The 14,418-nt window shown below is 40.6% G+C and overlaps 1 protein-coding gene across 5 annotated transcripts in view; it reads left to right on the plus strand.

Moving 5' to 3' along the window:
* Positions 1–14,418, plus strand: part of nedd4l (NEDD4 like E3 ubiquitin protein ligase) — a 464,330-nt gene that overhangs the window by 279,642 nt on the left and 170,270 nt on the right. Inside the window, exon 1 of one of the 5 annotated variants that reach the window (XM_060852728.1) lies at positions 2,249–2,325. The exons of the other annotated variants lie outside the window; for them this stretch is intronic. Within the exon in view, the coding sequence (XP_060708711.1) occupies positions 2,302–2,325 (24 nt within the window). The 5' untranslated portion in view covers positions 2,249–2,301. Of the gene's footprint in view, positions 1–2,248; positions 2,326–14,418 lie in introns of those variants that run through there. 5 annotated transcript variants of the gene reach the window in all.

Below are 14,418 nucleotides of genomic sequence, written 5' to 3' on the forward strand. Positions count from 1 at the left end.
ATACAAATTGTCCGTTTTCATCCAATTCAGAAGGTTAATGGGTTATCTGATTGAAATCTTCAAGGTATTAACAGGAAAAGACAGAGTAAGTAAAGGTAAACTATTTTCCACTGGTTGGAGATTCTATAATTGGTAGATAATAGGGCCTGACAATTCACAAGAGATATTAGGAACTAATTCTGACAACACAGGGTGGTAGATGTTTGGAACACTCTTCCACAATGGCTGATAATGTTGGATCAATTGCTAATTTTAAATCTGATACATTTTTGTTAAGCAAAGGGATTAAGGCATATAGGTCAAAGGAGGTCGGATCATTGAATAATCGAATAGGCTCAAGGGGCTGAATGGTCCATTCTTGTTCCTATGTTCCTAACATCGACCACAACCTCATGGTTTTAGTCGTCCCTCAGAACAGATTGCTGCAGCTGTTTTGGAATGAATCTGACTCTGACCTGGTGCATTGCCTCTTTTCCATACAGCTGGGGCACACATGGTGCCATGGGTTTGGCTCTTATTGCACTCCTTTAAGGATCCATTGCCCTCTGATATCCAGAATGGAAAGCCAGTTTGTGAGCTGAACCTCCAGGGAATCTTGCAATACCTGATTGGTTTCTCTTGCACTGCCTTGTGGACATCCATTTCCACTCTTTTTTGATTGCTTTTCTGAATGTGCTTTCCATGGAGTTATCTGTTTCAAAAACACACCTTAGTGGCTCTAGCCATTTCTCAAGCTCTGAAACACAGCTCAACCTTCTGCAGGTGGGGATACTTGCTGCATGTGGACACTTGGGTCATGAGAAGTGTCCACGAATCCCAATGCCCTAGGGTTGAAAATCCACTTGGTCTTTCTGTTCAGACATACCTTATGTTATACTTTTTAATGTTGCTTTACTTACTGCTACTTTAACTGAGTTTAACCTTGAACGAACTAAAAACTGAAGGTTAGTAAAGAGCAGAAAATCTATAGCCTTACACTCCAATCATTTTCCCCTCTTGAGCCTATAAATTCTTCATTTGTCTTTGCTATTCTTAGATATGTATGTTAAATGTATGAAATCACTAAATTAAAGCACAGTCCCTAACAGCTGCTGAAAAACCATGCAACTCGTGACTTGCTACCATTTGCTAGATACATTTTAAAAAAAAAGGAATTGGAGTATGCCATTCGGTCCTTGCAACTAAGTTGTTATGTTGGGTGACTGGTTTCTTGTCAGGTTTCCATTTCATCCAAGATGGCGGTGGAATAGGAGGTTTCAGCTGGAGCTCGTCTGCTCCATCCATTTATCTTTTTTGTTCTTTTTTTTGTTTTCTCTTCTTGTGGTTTTTTTTTAACTCTTCTCGGTGCCTGAACTCCTGGCCTCAGCACGACTGAGACTCACGACTGAGTACAGACCCACATGGCTGTCTTTTGGTGGCACATGGGAGCGTCTCAGCCCGGTGTGGTAATTTTTCTGTAGCACATGGCGGTCTTTTGACCTGGCATGGCTTCAGTGTGGGCTTCCAGTCTTGAGGTGATCCCAAAGCAGTCGACTGACCTTGACAGCCTTAAGGCAAAGTCTGGTGTTTCTGGAGTCCAGGCCCGGCATGCTTTGGTAGAGAAGTTGTTCTCAACTTTCTATTTCTCTTTTTTCTTAATTTATTCCTACAATCTGTAATTCTGCATTTTTTATTTATTTTGTTAATATTTTTTCCATCGAAGATTGTGCTGAATAATCAGCATCTAGGTACTTTTGTATTTCAGAGTTGCCATAAGTGGTGACTTGTCAACTTTTCTCTGTACTCACTTGAGAACATGTGACAAAGCTAATTTAAATGCATTATTTGGAAACAACAATTATCTCTTATGTATATTCACACAATGTTTTATTACAAAAGTTGGAGAAGATTTATTTTTGTAAAACTGAGACTGGCTCATCGTTGAAGGCAGATTTACATTGGGCAATGTGTTAACTAGTGAGTGATTTTGTGTGTGAGAGATATATTGGTCATATGATTGAACAGTCCATTTCATTTGTGCCGACTGAAAGGAAAATAGCACGTAATCGTGAATGCTACAATGCAAAATAAGCTTGTGAAGTATTTCTGACTTTTTTAACACCACGTTCTAGCTTTATACTGCTGGGTTGCGGTAACTTGGGAACACCTATTTGACTGCATCATACGACTGAGTTAGTATTCAGTGTTCTAACCAAGTTCAGACATGTCATGATTGAAATTCAGGAAAAATGATTCATTGTTGTCGTGACTTAAGTTTCATACTGACTTCAGTGGCTGTCTTATCGAACAAAGGAAAACAGAATGGTCAAGTTCCCCAAAATGAAGGTGAGTAAAACAAATGTTGATATGGTGAAGCCAAATGCTGTTGTTGGACAAACCATTTATCATGTATTTATGTTTGTAAAGTTTGTGGGATTGATTGTTCTATTGTGAAACTTCAACTGCCTTGTATGAGCCTCTGCTGCTTCCTCTTCTCCCGAGTAAGTCTTGATTCTTTAGAGACTTCTTTTTAAAAAAAATAGTGAAGCTAAAACAACCGCACACCTGTTGTTATTTTGAATTCGAATAATCACTTGTTGCTCAAGAAACTAAGTTGATTGTTGGAAATAAATCAATAAATTATTGATTGTAAGCTCACTTGTCTTTAAGTTCAAAAATAAACTTCATTCATAAAAATTTTCAATGTGTGTTCAAAGGATCCAAAAACAATTTTGCACAGTCTTTCCAGGAGGGGAAAAAAAACAAACAACACGTTGTAATTTGTAGTTTCTCCGAGCTTCTCTGCGGTTGCAAAGCAAAGGCATTTTCTAGTCAGGCAGGAAACTATTTGCATTCATTCTGCGGTAATGAGAGCATCCGACAACTGGCCCTCGTTATACTTTGGCAGAAAAACCTTAGATGGTGAGCTTTCCCCACTGTGCCTTGGCAGTAGCTGCCCTAAGCTTTAGCACGTTCCTCAGCACTTGGTCCTGGACCTTGGAAGGTGCCAGTCTGCAATACCTGGTTGATGTCAACTCTTTACATTGAAAGGCCAACAAATCTCTGGCAGACTAAGGAGCATCTTTTACTGAATTTATGGTCTTCTAAGAGACATTTCTTCAGCCAGAGAGTGGTGGGCCTGTGGAATTCATTGCCACAGGGTGCGGTGGAGGCCGGGACGCTAAATGTCTTCAAGGCAGAGATTGATAGATTCTTGTTGTCTCGAGGAATTAAGGGCTACGGGGAGAACGCTGGTAAGTGGAGTTGAAATGCCCATCAGCCATGATTGAATGGCGGAGTGGACTCATGGGCCGAATGACCTTACTTCCACTCTTATGTCTTATGGTCTAAGTGCAGTTGATGTTTTTGGCTTGGTGTGCATCCCAGGGAACAGACTGTAGAGCACAAAGTTGTGCGTCATTGATCTGCTCAGAATTGCATGTAACTCCAGACCTCCGTTGAAAAGGCACATTCCAGCAGGAGATGTGTGACACTGTCTTCACCAGCACAGCCACTTCAAGGGCAGTGTGCAGTGACATACAGAGACCGAACATGTGTGAAAGACCTGATGGGAAGTGTCTTTTGCACCTCCAGCTAAGGTATGTCTTGGTGATTGTTGGAAAGTTCCAGTAATGAGGTGTTCTGCCAAGTGACATTTCCACTCGGGATCAACTGCCTTTATTCCTGATGAAGGGCTTTTGCCCGAAACGTTGATTTCGCTGCTCGTTGGATGCTGCCTGAACTGCTGTGCTCTTCCAGCACCACTGATCCGCCACCTGACAGGATTAACCCTCTCCTTTTCTTGTTGGGTCTGGAAGACTCTGCTTGTTGACCACTTTCTGATGGATTTGTGGTCAGAGGTATTTTCCTTTGCAAATTTTTCCACAAAGATAGTCGTAGCAAAAGTGAAATGATGGAAATCCAGAATGAATAACGAAAATGATAGAACTTTTCAGCAGGTTAAGCAATGTGTGAGAAGAAATCAGAGGGAACATTTTGGATCAGTGTTCTTAGATAAGACGAGGAATCGATACAAGATCACTTCTAGCTTTTCTGTTTTGCCAAGTTGTCACATTTGAGTCACCATTAAAATATACTACTCAGAATTGAGAGGTCCCAAAACAAGTACAAGCAATAAGCCTACTCCGCCAACTCTGCCACCTTCTGGCGATACTAAGATGAACTTCCCAGATGATCTTGTCACAGGATGCATCTCTTTGACAAAAAACAGCTTTTTCTCAGAATATTGGAAAGGGAAGGAAGGGGAGGATGTGTTAGTGGTATGACACTGAATGCAGATGAATTTGGAATGTGCTTGTGTAGGATTGAGTTTTTTTTCAATACTTTTGACGAGAAATTGCATTTTATATACTGTTTAATTGTGGTTAGTAGTAAAATGCTTCCTGTAAGGAAGAGTAAACATGGCCAAAGTCTAATTAAGGTCTGTGGTCCTAATGCAAATTTCTGTTAACAAATATAAAAATTATTTTACTCAAGGGTACAACTATGTTTTAAAATAATTGATTTTTATTTATTTGTTTTGTTACTTTGAGCTTTTTTTGTTTAGGCATCGACAGTTATCGTGGAATAATGTTTTTTTTTAGCTAAAGGATATAAAGAGATTTTGGAGAATATTTGTTTTTATCAATTGGGACATATGGAATAACTTACTCACTAGGGGGTGGCACTATATACTCATAAGCAGTCACATGCATGATTTCATTAGTGTTACATTATTAGTAAGAAATAAGTTGAGAAACTGATGTTACAAGTCTTGCAACTGAGTTAGGAGGAGCCTCTTCACCCAAAGGGTTGTGAGTCTGTGGAATTCCCTGCCCAGTGAAGCAGTTGAGGCTATTTTGTTGAATGTTTTTAAGGCGAACAGTAAAGGAATTAAGGGTTATGGTGAGTAGGCGGGTAGGTGGAGCGGAGTCTACAAAATGATCAGCCATGACCTCATTGAATTACAGACCAGGCTCAATGGACCAAATGGTTGCCTCCTACTCCTATTTATGTTCTTATGTTGTTACTCACTTGTCAAGAATGAATCTGGATGCAACCAGAAGTGATGTCACAAAGATGATCATTGCATTTGTTGAAACTATTTCAGAATTAGGCGCACACAGCTGATTTGAATCTGTTCTGAATACATTTGGCAAACCAGTCAGAGTCATGGCTAGAAATAAGCAGTAGTTTTAGTGACTTGTATACAAATAAGACAAAAGAATAACTTCAGCCAACAGAAAAGAACAAGGCCATGTGTACAATCAACTAGTGTTGTGAGCTGGTGTCCACTGAAGTGGATTGACTGAATGCCATTGCTTTTGTTGAGCATTATTTCTTTTGCACTTTCTCTTGATAAACTTAACAAATTTTGTGAAACTTGTGAAAATGGACATGTACCCGGAATGAGTCTTGTAACAACAAATCAGGAGCTGTCAACTTTCAAATCGGCTTTCTCAAACTTAGTCTTTAATTCCAATTGACTTAAAGTTAGATTAAATTAAAGCGAGTTCCAGAATCTTCCAGTGCAGTGGAGGTGAGCAAACCTAATCATGATTCTGACCCAGAGTGAGCACAGAAGAGCAAGAAACAGAAAGGATACATATTAGGTTCCTGCTAGTCATAGTAAAGGAAATCCTCAGTTAAGCACAAAAGGAAGCAATGTCAGAAATGTTAGAATGAAAGGAATAACTACAGTGAGGCAGGGAAACAGGTATGAAGTGGAGTCATGACTAGGAGTGCAGTCTGCGTGCATCAGTGTAATCGTGGAGTTGGTGGGCTTGCAGTGAGGATTGGAGACAGGAATTCATGGAACTGAATAATGTGAGATGGCTGAGGTGAAGAAATTATGGAAATTTAAACAAATCTGATGAAATATAAGTCTAAATAAGATCAGGACATAACAGAGAATACAGTTATCAGCATTAAGCGGGGAGAGTGGGTGGAAGCTGAGGAGAGCACTTGACCAGGTCTGGACTAGGACACGTTCTACAGTGCACGAAAATATGGCGCACCCTGAAAGGTTGTCTCTTTTTCTCAGTTATCTAGTTAAATGTGTGTAAGCCTAAGAGCACCTGAGACCAGTAACTTTGCAGTTTATTTGCAAGAAAAAGGGGTATTCTCTGTTTGTTTTAAAAATTGCATTCACATGGCATGATAGTGTAAAATGCCTGACAGTTAGTAACAGGATTGAGAACTGTTACATTTGAAATGTAGTTACTGGTGTACAGTTTACATTACAGTTTCCAAATCTGTTATATTTTTCTTTTCAATGTTGCTAATTTCCTGTGCCCCCACCCCTTTTTTAAAAAAAGGGGAATTAAAATTGATGTACTGAAGTTGAAATATTTGTTGTTCAAACCATCCGGATATGTTATTACAAAATTCTGGAGTAGGTGGGACTTGAACCCAGGTCTCTGTTTCAGAGGGTACAGGTCCCCAAGCGCCCGAGTAGTGTTGAAGACAATTGTGATGTCACGCAGTTGACCTAGCTGAAATCAACCAATTAAATTCGGGACCAATGTGTGCTGCATTAACAAACTGAGCCCAGAGAACTTGGGCATCATTCATAAAAGCAAATAGCTAATGTCTCAGGAAAAATGCTGAAGCTTAGCATAGAATGCAACAACTCTAATTATTTGTTTGATTTAAGAAATGTTGGCTTCAATTCCTACACAAATTAAGTTTACACTCAAAAACCTGCAAAACATATTTAACGTGTTCAACGGGAATGTTATTGTCTTCCATTTTTAACTGGAACATTTTTAAATAAAATTAGCTTGCATGATACATTCACCTCAAAAATGCTTTGTGCTTGAACGAACAACTTAACATTTACAGGAGCAGCAGGTGGAAGGAAATACATTTATCCTATCCTTCGAAAGTCATAAACTAATGTTTGGTGAATATTTGGTTTGAATTAATGCACATCGTCTAGTTTTTAATCATTAAGTTTAGCAACATGAAGAACTGTTTGTGTTTATCATCAGTGAACCATTCTCTGCAGGGACAGGAAATTTAATAGAAGAGTGGCATGGTGGCACAGTGGTTAGCACTGCTACCTCACAGCACCGGAGACCCGGGTTCAATTCCCACCTCAGGCAACTGTCTGTGTGGAGTTTGCACATTCTGCCTGTGTCTGCGTGGGTTTCCTCCGGGTGCTCCGGTTTCCTCCCACAGTCCAAAAATGTGCAGGTTAGGTGAATTGGCCATGCTAAATTGCCCGTAGTGTGAGGTGAAGGGGTATGCATCTGGGTGGGTTGCTCTTTGGAGGGTCGGTGTGGAGTTGTTGGGCCGAAGGGCCTGTTTCCACACTATAAATAATCTAATCTAAAAAAAAGCTAATATCAGTGAATCTCAATAGGAAAAGAGAGAAAAAAAAGTAATTTTAAATGATGAATATCTATAGCTGTGCAATTAAATTGTTTTTAATTAGTTTCACTGATAAATTCTTCAATCAGATGATCATCCAGAACCATTCCCTCTTCTGTCATAAGCAATCTGTTGCCATTATATTAATATCTTTTGTTCATTTTTTTTCTAAGATTATGCAATGTTTTAGTTATTTAAAAGGTAGTTCTGCTGTTCTGAAGTGCTTTCTAATGATCTGTGTGACTAATTTTTAACTTGTGTTCAAATGCTTCTTTGTATTAACAATGAATCAGGTTTCGCTCCAATGATAAATGCACATCAATACATTATCTATATCCAAACAGTTTGATTCAACAATCATTGTCTCTATATGACGCTATGTAGCCAGGTTTGCTGACAATACCAAGATTAGTTAAAGCATTTTGTGCTGTAATAACTGTGTAGATATTTTCCTTAACCTCTGAGGCTATTTAAATTTATCCATCTCCTCTCAAGCTCCCTAACTAGAAGTACTTATCATTAATGGCATCACAACTGTTTCAAACTTTTGAGGATCATTGATTAAGGTCCTCTAAGTTCTTTTGTGTTCCAAACAAAATGCCCCTTTTGTGAACTGTTCCTCACAGCTCTGGGTCTTCACGAATGTCTATCAATTGCCAATCTACATTGAATGCATACATTCCTATAGAGCTGGAATCTGAATTAATATGTAACTTAAACTAATCCTTTTTAAAACCACCCAATGAAGGTGCAGCACTCCGAAAGCTAGTACTTCCAAATAAACCTGTTGCACTATAACCTGGTGTTGTGTGATTTTTAACTTTGTCCATCTCCGTGGACACTGGCATCTCCAAATCATTATGTTCTAAAATATTGTTTAATCATAGCATGAATTAATTTAGATTGTTAGAATCTTAAAAGACTTGTTCTCCAGGCCTAGTTGCATCCTTAGCCAAACTGTTCACTACAGTAACAACACTGGCATCTACCTGATGATCTGGAAATTTACCCAGGTATGCACCACATCAGTCTACACTCAATCCACAGCAAAGTCTTGGAAGGTGTCATCAAAAGTACTATAAAGCAACAGCTGCTCAGTGATGCCCAGTTTGGATCCCACCAGAGCACTTGCCTCCTGACCCCATTACAGCCTTCGTTCAAGCATGGAAAAAAGTCCTGAATTCCAGAGGTGAGATGAAGGTGACTGACTTGACTGCCTTTGACATCAAGGCTACATTTGACTGAGTATGGTGTCTTGGGAGACTATCCAAACTGGAATCAATGGGTATCAGGAGACAAACTCTGCTGATTTTAGCCATACCTGCTGCAGAGGAAAATGGTTGTGGTTATTGGAGGTCAGACATTTCAGCTCCAGAACACATCTGCAACAGTTCCTCAGGGTAGTATGCGAGGCCCAACCATCTTCAGCTGCTTGCACAATGACCTTCCCTCCATCATGGGGTAAGAGTGGGGATGTTTGCTGGTTGTGCAATGTTCAGCACCATATATGACTCAGATAATGAAGCAGCCCATGTTCAAATACACTAAGGTCTGGACAATATCCTAGCTTAGGCTGAAAAGTGGCAAGTAACTATTGCACCACAAATGCTAGGCTATAGCCATCTCCAGTAAGAGACCATCTAATTGCCACAGTGATATTCAATGGTGCTACCATCCTTGAAGGTCAGAGGCTAGGAATACTGCAGTGAGTAGCTCACCTCCTGACTCCCCAAAGCCTGTCCAAGTCAGGGGTCTGATGGAATACTTTGCACTTGCCAGGTTGGGTTCAGCTCCAACAGCACTCAAGCTTGATGACATCTGGGACAAAGTAATCTTACTTGACTGGAACCACATCCACAGAAATCCACTTCATCGACCCCTGATACTCCGTAGTAGCAGTGTGTACTGTCTACAAGACGCAATGCAGAAATCTATCAAAGATCCTCAGACTGCATCTTCTAGACCCATGATCACTTCCATCTGGAAGGTCAAGGGCAGCAGATATATCGGAATACCACCACCTTCAAGTTCCCATTTAAGCAACTCACCATTTTAACTTGGAAATACATTGTTGTTCTTTCACTGTCGCTGGGTGAGAATCCTGGAATTCCCTCCTGAACAGCATTGTGGGTCACTATACAGCAGCTGGATTGCAGTGGATTAAGAAGGCAGCTCAGCACCACCTTCTCAAAGGCAACTAGGGATGGGCAATAAATGCTTGCCTTGCCAACGGTGCCCACGTGTTACAAGTGAATTAAAAAATAAATTTACACAGGATGCATGCCTTACAGCATTTCTGAGAATGCTGAATTAAACATCCCAGAGATGCAAATTGTATTTGTTTTAACTGTAAAATAGTTAAATAAATATGTACAATTATTTGCATTTGCTTGTAACAAACAAAGGGACATGCTATTTGATATGAATAATGATATAATATGTGGTGGCATCACATTGCATTGAAATGCAGATATTACAGTACTTATTATGATAGGGAGAATGTCTTTTTGACTTGATGGCAGCATCCTGTTTGTAGTGAACACAACTCACATTGTTACTCCACAGTAGAAGAGTGAAACATAGATTTGAACTAACCCCTTCTTGCATATTTCTGTTATGTTGATATGTTTGCTACATTTGATTCCACAGCTATGTGTAAGAATTTACTTGTCTTGATCAGCTTCAAGCTGTGCTCCAATTCATATTTGAAAAGGAACAGTCAAGTTATCTCGATAGTCAACATTTCAACTAGGACAATCAGCTAGCACTTGCAACCGCAATCCAACCGGTTAGTATATACATTAGGGTTCCTACAGTGCCATGCACTCTTAAGTTTGACAACCTCAGAAAAATTGCCCGAGCCATTTGTTAACCTTGTAAACCTGATACTGAAATAGGGTGAACACAAGCCATTCTGTGTTATAATGGTGACTCTGAACAGATCAGTTCATGTTATATATTGAGCAAACTTGTGGAGTATCTAAAACAGTCAGTCTACCTCAGATTACCCTGCTCGGGGAAGGTATCACAAATATTTGAGCAGCAGTTGAAGCTAGCTGTCCCATGCTGCTTTTGAGGCAGCAGCATTACCAGTGCGTTGCCTGCTCACAGAATGTTGTTGTCATGACTTGGGTATGTCCTGACTATCTCGCAAACTAATAATTTAGTGTATGAGTTTCACTGCCATTGTGATGCTAGGCACAAAGTCTAATATTCCAAATTATTTTGGATCTTCACAAACAGCATGCCCCTTCAGCTGACTACTATGTAACCTACTGACTGTACCCAACCAGCCCACATCTGGAAAACTCTCAAATTAGATGTGATTCTACCATTGGACAACATTTGCTGGATAATCCTGAATGTGAGAGGAATTACACTCCCAACCAATTTATGGTTGTCAGATGTCTCAGTGTGGTGCATTTGCATATTCTGGAAGCTACACAAATTAATACATAGAACCCTGTCCTTTGCAGACAGGAGGAACTGCTGCACATACTGTCCTTATTTAAACCCAACAAAATAGTTGGCAGCTATTCAATGGCTCATTTCTCAGGACAATGTCCTGCCCAATCAACTGTTTGATTTAAAATTTAAACAACATCTGGCAGTGAGCTGTTAATCAGCATTAATGGGTCCAAACCCAATGGCAACACCTCTCCCAGTTTAAGTCCACTTACCAGCCAATTAGCATTGTTGTCTCATGTGATATAAAGGAAATTTCATGATGGATGCAAGAAGAAACACTTCAACAACAAAATGTCTTATTTCAGAAATACTCATGTAAGGTTGGATCAGGTTAACAGCATTTAATGGTCCTTCAAATGAAGGTGCCGTAGATGTTTCATACTTTGCCATGGTTGGTATAAGTTATTTGTTTTTTTAAATCTTCTTCAGTAAAACAAGCCAAGCAATGATTTTAAGCCAAAGCCAAAATTGCTGGAAATACTCAGCAGTTCTGAAGAAGGGTTACTAGTCTCGAAACACTAACACTTTTCTCTCAACAGATGCTGCCGGACCTGTTGAGTTTCTCCAGCAATTCACTGTTTTATTTTCAGATTTCCAGCATCTGGAGTTTTTTTGTTTCATTCAAACAATGATTTTTATTTCCAGTGGTAAAAATGGTAAAACAGGGAATTTATACTAAGAATAATTATGGTCTTTACCCTACTTAAAAAAAAAAGCCCTATAGATTGTTAGAAAAATTATTATGTTACTAGGCCCAAGAGATTATGCTTATCAAAAATTTTGAATAAACTGTGACTGTTTTCTAGAAAGGACATGTGAATAGAGTAGATGCATTTATCGGAGTATAGTAACAACAGGGTACATTGATGGGAAGAGATAACGAAGAGTGAGCAAACGTGAACTTATTCTTGTAGAGCTGAGTCAGCTGATTCTGTGCCATAAATGCTGTGTAATGCATTGGAATTGATGGAGGTTCTCCTGTTCCTGAAAACACAATCTCATGCTGGCTTTGGTTCCAAACGCTGCATTCTAAACAAAGAGACAGATAAAGAAGTGAGAAATTTCTTGGGTTTGCAATCACCTTTCTGTCCTGGAGGAGCACACTCTCACCTTATTTTTATGTTCAAGAGTGCCTGGGGTGGGGACAGAGAGAGGTCTAGCGCTCCCAGAGGTGGGAAGATGTGCAATTGGAGGTTTAGACGGGCTGTTTTGTTCATTCGAGCGTTGATCCCACTGTGGTAATGATAGTTAAGGTCTTCAGACCCATTACCTGCCCTTATATATTTCATGTTCCTCATATCTTCTCAAATCCTCCCTCTTTTGTGCTTGATGTGCATCTTCTATGCCACAAAGTATCTGTTAGGTGAAGAACACCTGAAAAGTATTGAATCCCCGCAATGCTGATAGAGGCTATTCAGCCCATCAAGTCCACACCAACCCTTGAAAGAACATCCCACCCTATCGCCTTAACTCTGCATTAACTCTGGCTAATCTACCTAGCCTGCACATACTTAGACAAGAGCTTATGCTCAAAATGTAAACTGAACTGCACTTTGGTTGCATCCTGACCAGCTGTGCGTTTCCAGCACTTTTTGACGCTGGTATCCAGCATCTGCAGCCTTCACTTTCTCCTGGGCAATTTAGCATAGGAGAAAGTGAGGACCTCAGATGCTGGAGATCAGAGCTGAAACTGTGTTGCTGGAAAAGCGCAGCAGGTCAGGCAGTATCCAAGGAGCAGGAGAGTCAACGTTTTGGGAATGAGCCCTTCTTCAGTATAGCCAATTTACCAAACCTGAATATCTTTGGATTGTGAATGGAAACCAGACTGCCCAATGGGAACCCATGTGATATAGGGAGAACATGCAAACTCCACACAGACACCGAAAGCTGAAATTAAACCCAGGTCCCTGGTATTGTGAGACAGCAATCCTAAAGACTGTGCCACCGTGCTGCCCGTATAATGACGCAGGAAGGTTTATTTTATTTCATTAATTTTCAATCAGGCATTCAATGTTTGATTTCAAGGGGGATAAATATTCAATGTTGAACATAACCAGTGAAAGTTCTATGACAAAACCTTTAATCCCTATCCAAATGGAATGTGTCGGAACGTGTGAGGTTATGTTCTTTGGTCAGACGAATAGAGGTATAGATGATTATCTAAACCAGAAAGGGACTTTGGAGTCCTATGGAGTTCAGGATTCTCTTAAAATCAACATGCAGGTTCAGTTGGTAGTTAAAGCAAATGCAATGTTAGCATTCATTCCAAGAGAGCGTGGGGGAATGAAGGTGAGGCCTCTGCCGAGGACTGATCTTTCATCCTCAGAGAGGGGTAGTTCTAGAGGGATGATGAAAATACGGCAGGGCTGGGAGCTAGGACCTGGTGTGGGGCTGGAGCTGGGAGTGGGGGCGGGGTTAGACGTGGGGGCGGGGCTAGGCATGGTGACGGAGATTCCTGAAGAAGGGCTCATGCCCGAAACATCAGTTCTCCTGCTCCTTGGATGCTGCGTGACCTGCTGTGCTTTTCCAGCAACACATTTTCAGCTCTGATCTCCAGCATCTGCAGTCCTCACTTTCTCCTTCATTCCAAGAGACCTGGAGTATGAGGTCAGAAGTCAGATGATACCAGGTTATAGTCCAACCGGTTTTTTCGGAATCACAAGCTTTCAGACATTTGTCCCTTTTGAAACATTCTGAAAGCTTGTGATTTCGAATAAATCTGTTGGACTAAAACCAGGTGTCATCTGACTTCTGACCTTGTTCACCCTAGTCCAACAGTGGCACCTCCACATCATAGAACAAGCGAGCAGAGATGTACTGCTGAAAGTGTATTAGGTTCTGGTCAGACTGCATTTGGAATATTGAGCAATCTTTGGCCTGGTAGTAAGGAAAGATATGCTGGCATTGGAGTGGGTCCACTTGCCGTTTGAGGAGTGGTTGAAGACCTTGGGTCTGTGCTTTAGTGGCACTTAGAATCTCATTTGATACTTAGAGAATTTGGACAGGTTTGGATAGAAGAGATGTGAAGAAGCTATCTCCATTAGTCTGAGAGACTGGGACCTAAGTGCACAGTCTGAGTGAAGAGGCAACCCTTTAGAGTCATAGAGATGTATAGCACGGAAACAGACTCTTTGGTCCAACTCGCCCATGCCGACTAGATATCCCAACCCAATCTAGTCCCACATGCCAGTATCTGGCCTTTATCCCTCCAAATCCTTCTTATTCATATACCCATCCTGATGTCTTTTAAATGTTACAATTGTACAAGTCTCCACCACTTCCTCTGGCAGATCATTCCATACATGTACCACCCTCTGTGTGAAAAGGTTGCCCTTTAGGTCTCTTTTATATCTTTCCCCTCTTACCCAAAATTTATGCCCTCTAGTTCTGGACTCTCCCACCCCAAGGAAAAGACCTTGAACTAAGGTGAGGAATTTCTTCAGCAGAGGCTGGTTAATCTGTGGGATTCATTGCCACAGGGGGCTGCGGAGGCCAAGCCATTGCAGATATTTAAGACCAGGATAGATAGGTTCTTTATTGGTAAGGGATCAAGGGTTACAGGAAGAAGAGAGGAGAATGGGGTTGAGAAAAAGGTAT

The sequence above is a fragment of the Hemiscyllium ocellatum genome, chromosome 1, assembly GCF_020745735.1.
Source record: "Hemiscyllium ocellatum isolate sHemOce1 chromosome 1, sHemOce1.pat.X.cur, whole genome shotgun sequence".
Lineage (NCBI taxonomy): Eukaryota > Metazoa > Chordata > Chondrichthyes > Orectolobiformes > Hemiscylliidae > Hemiscyllium > Hemiscyllium ocellatum.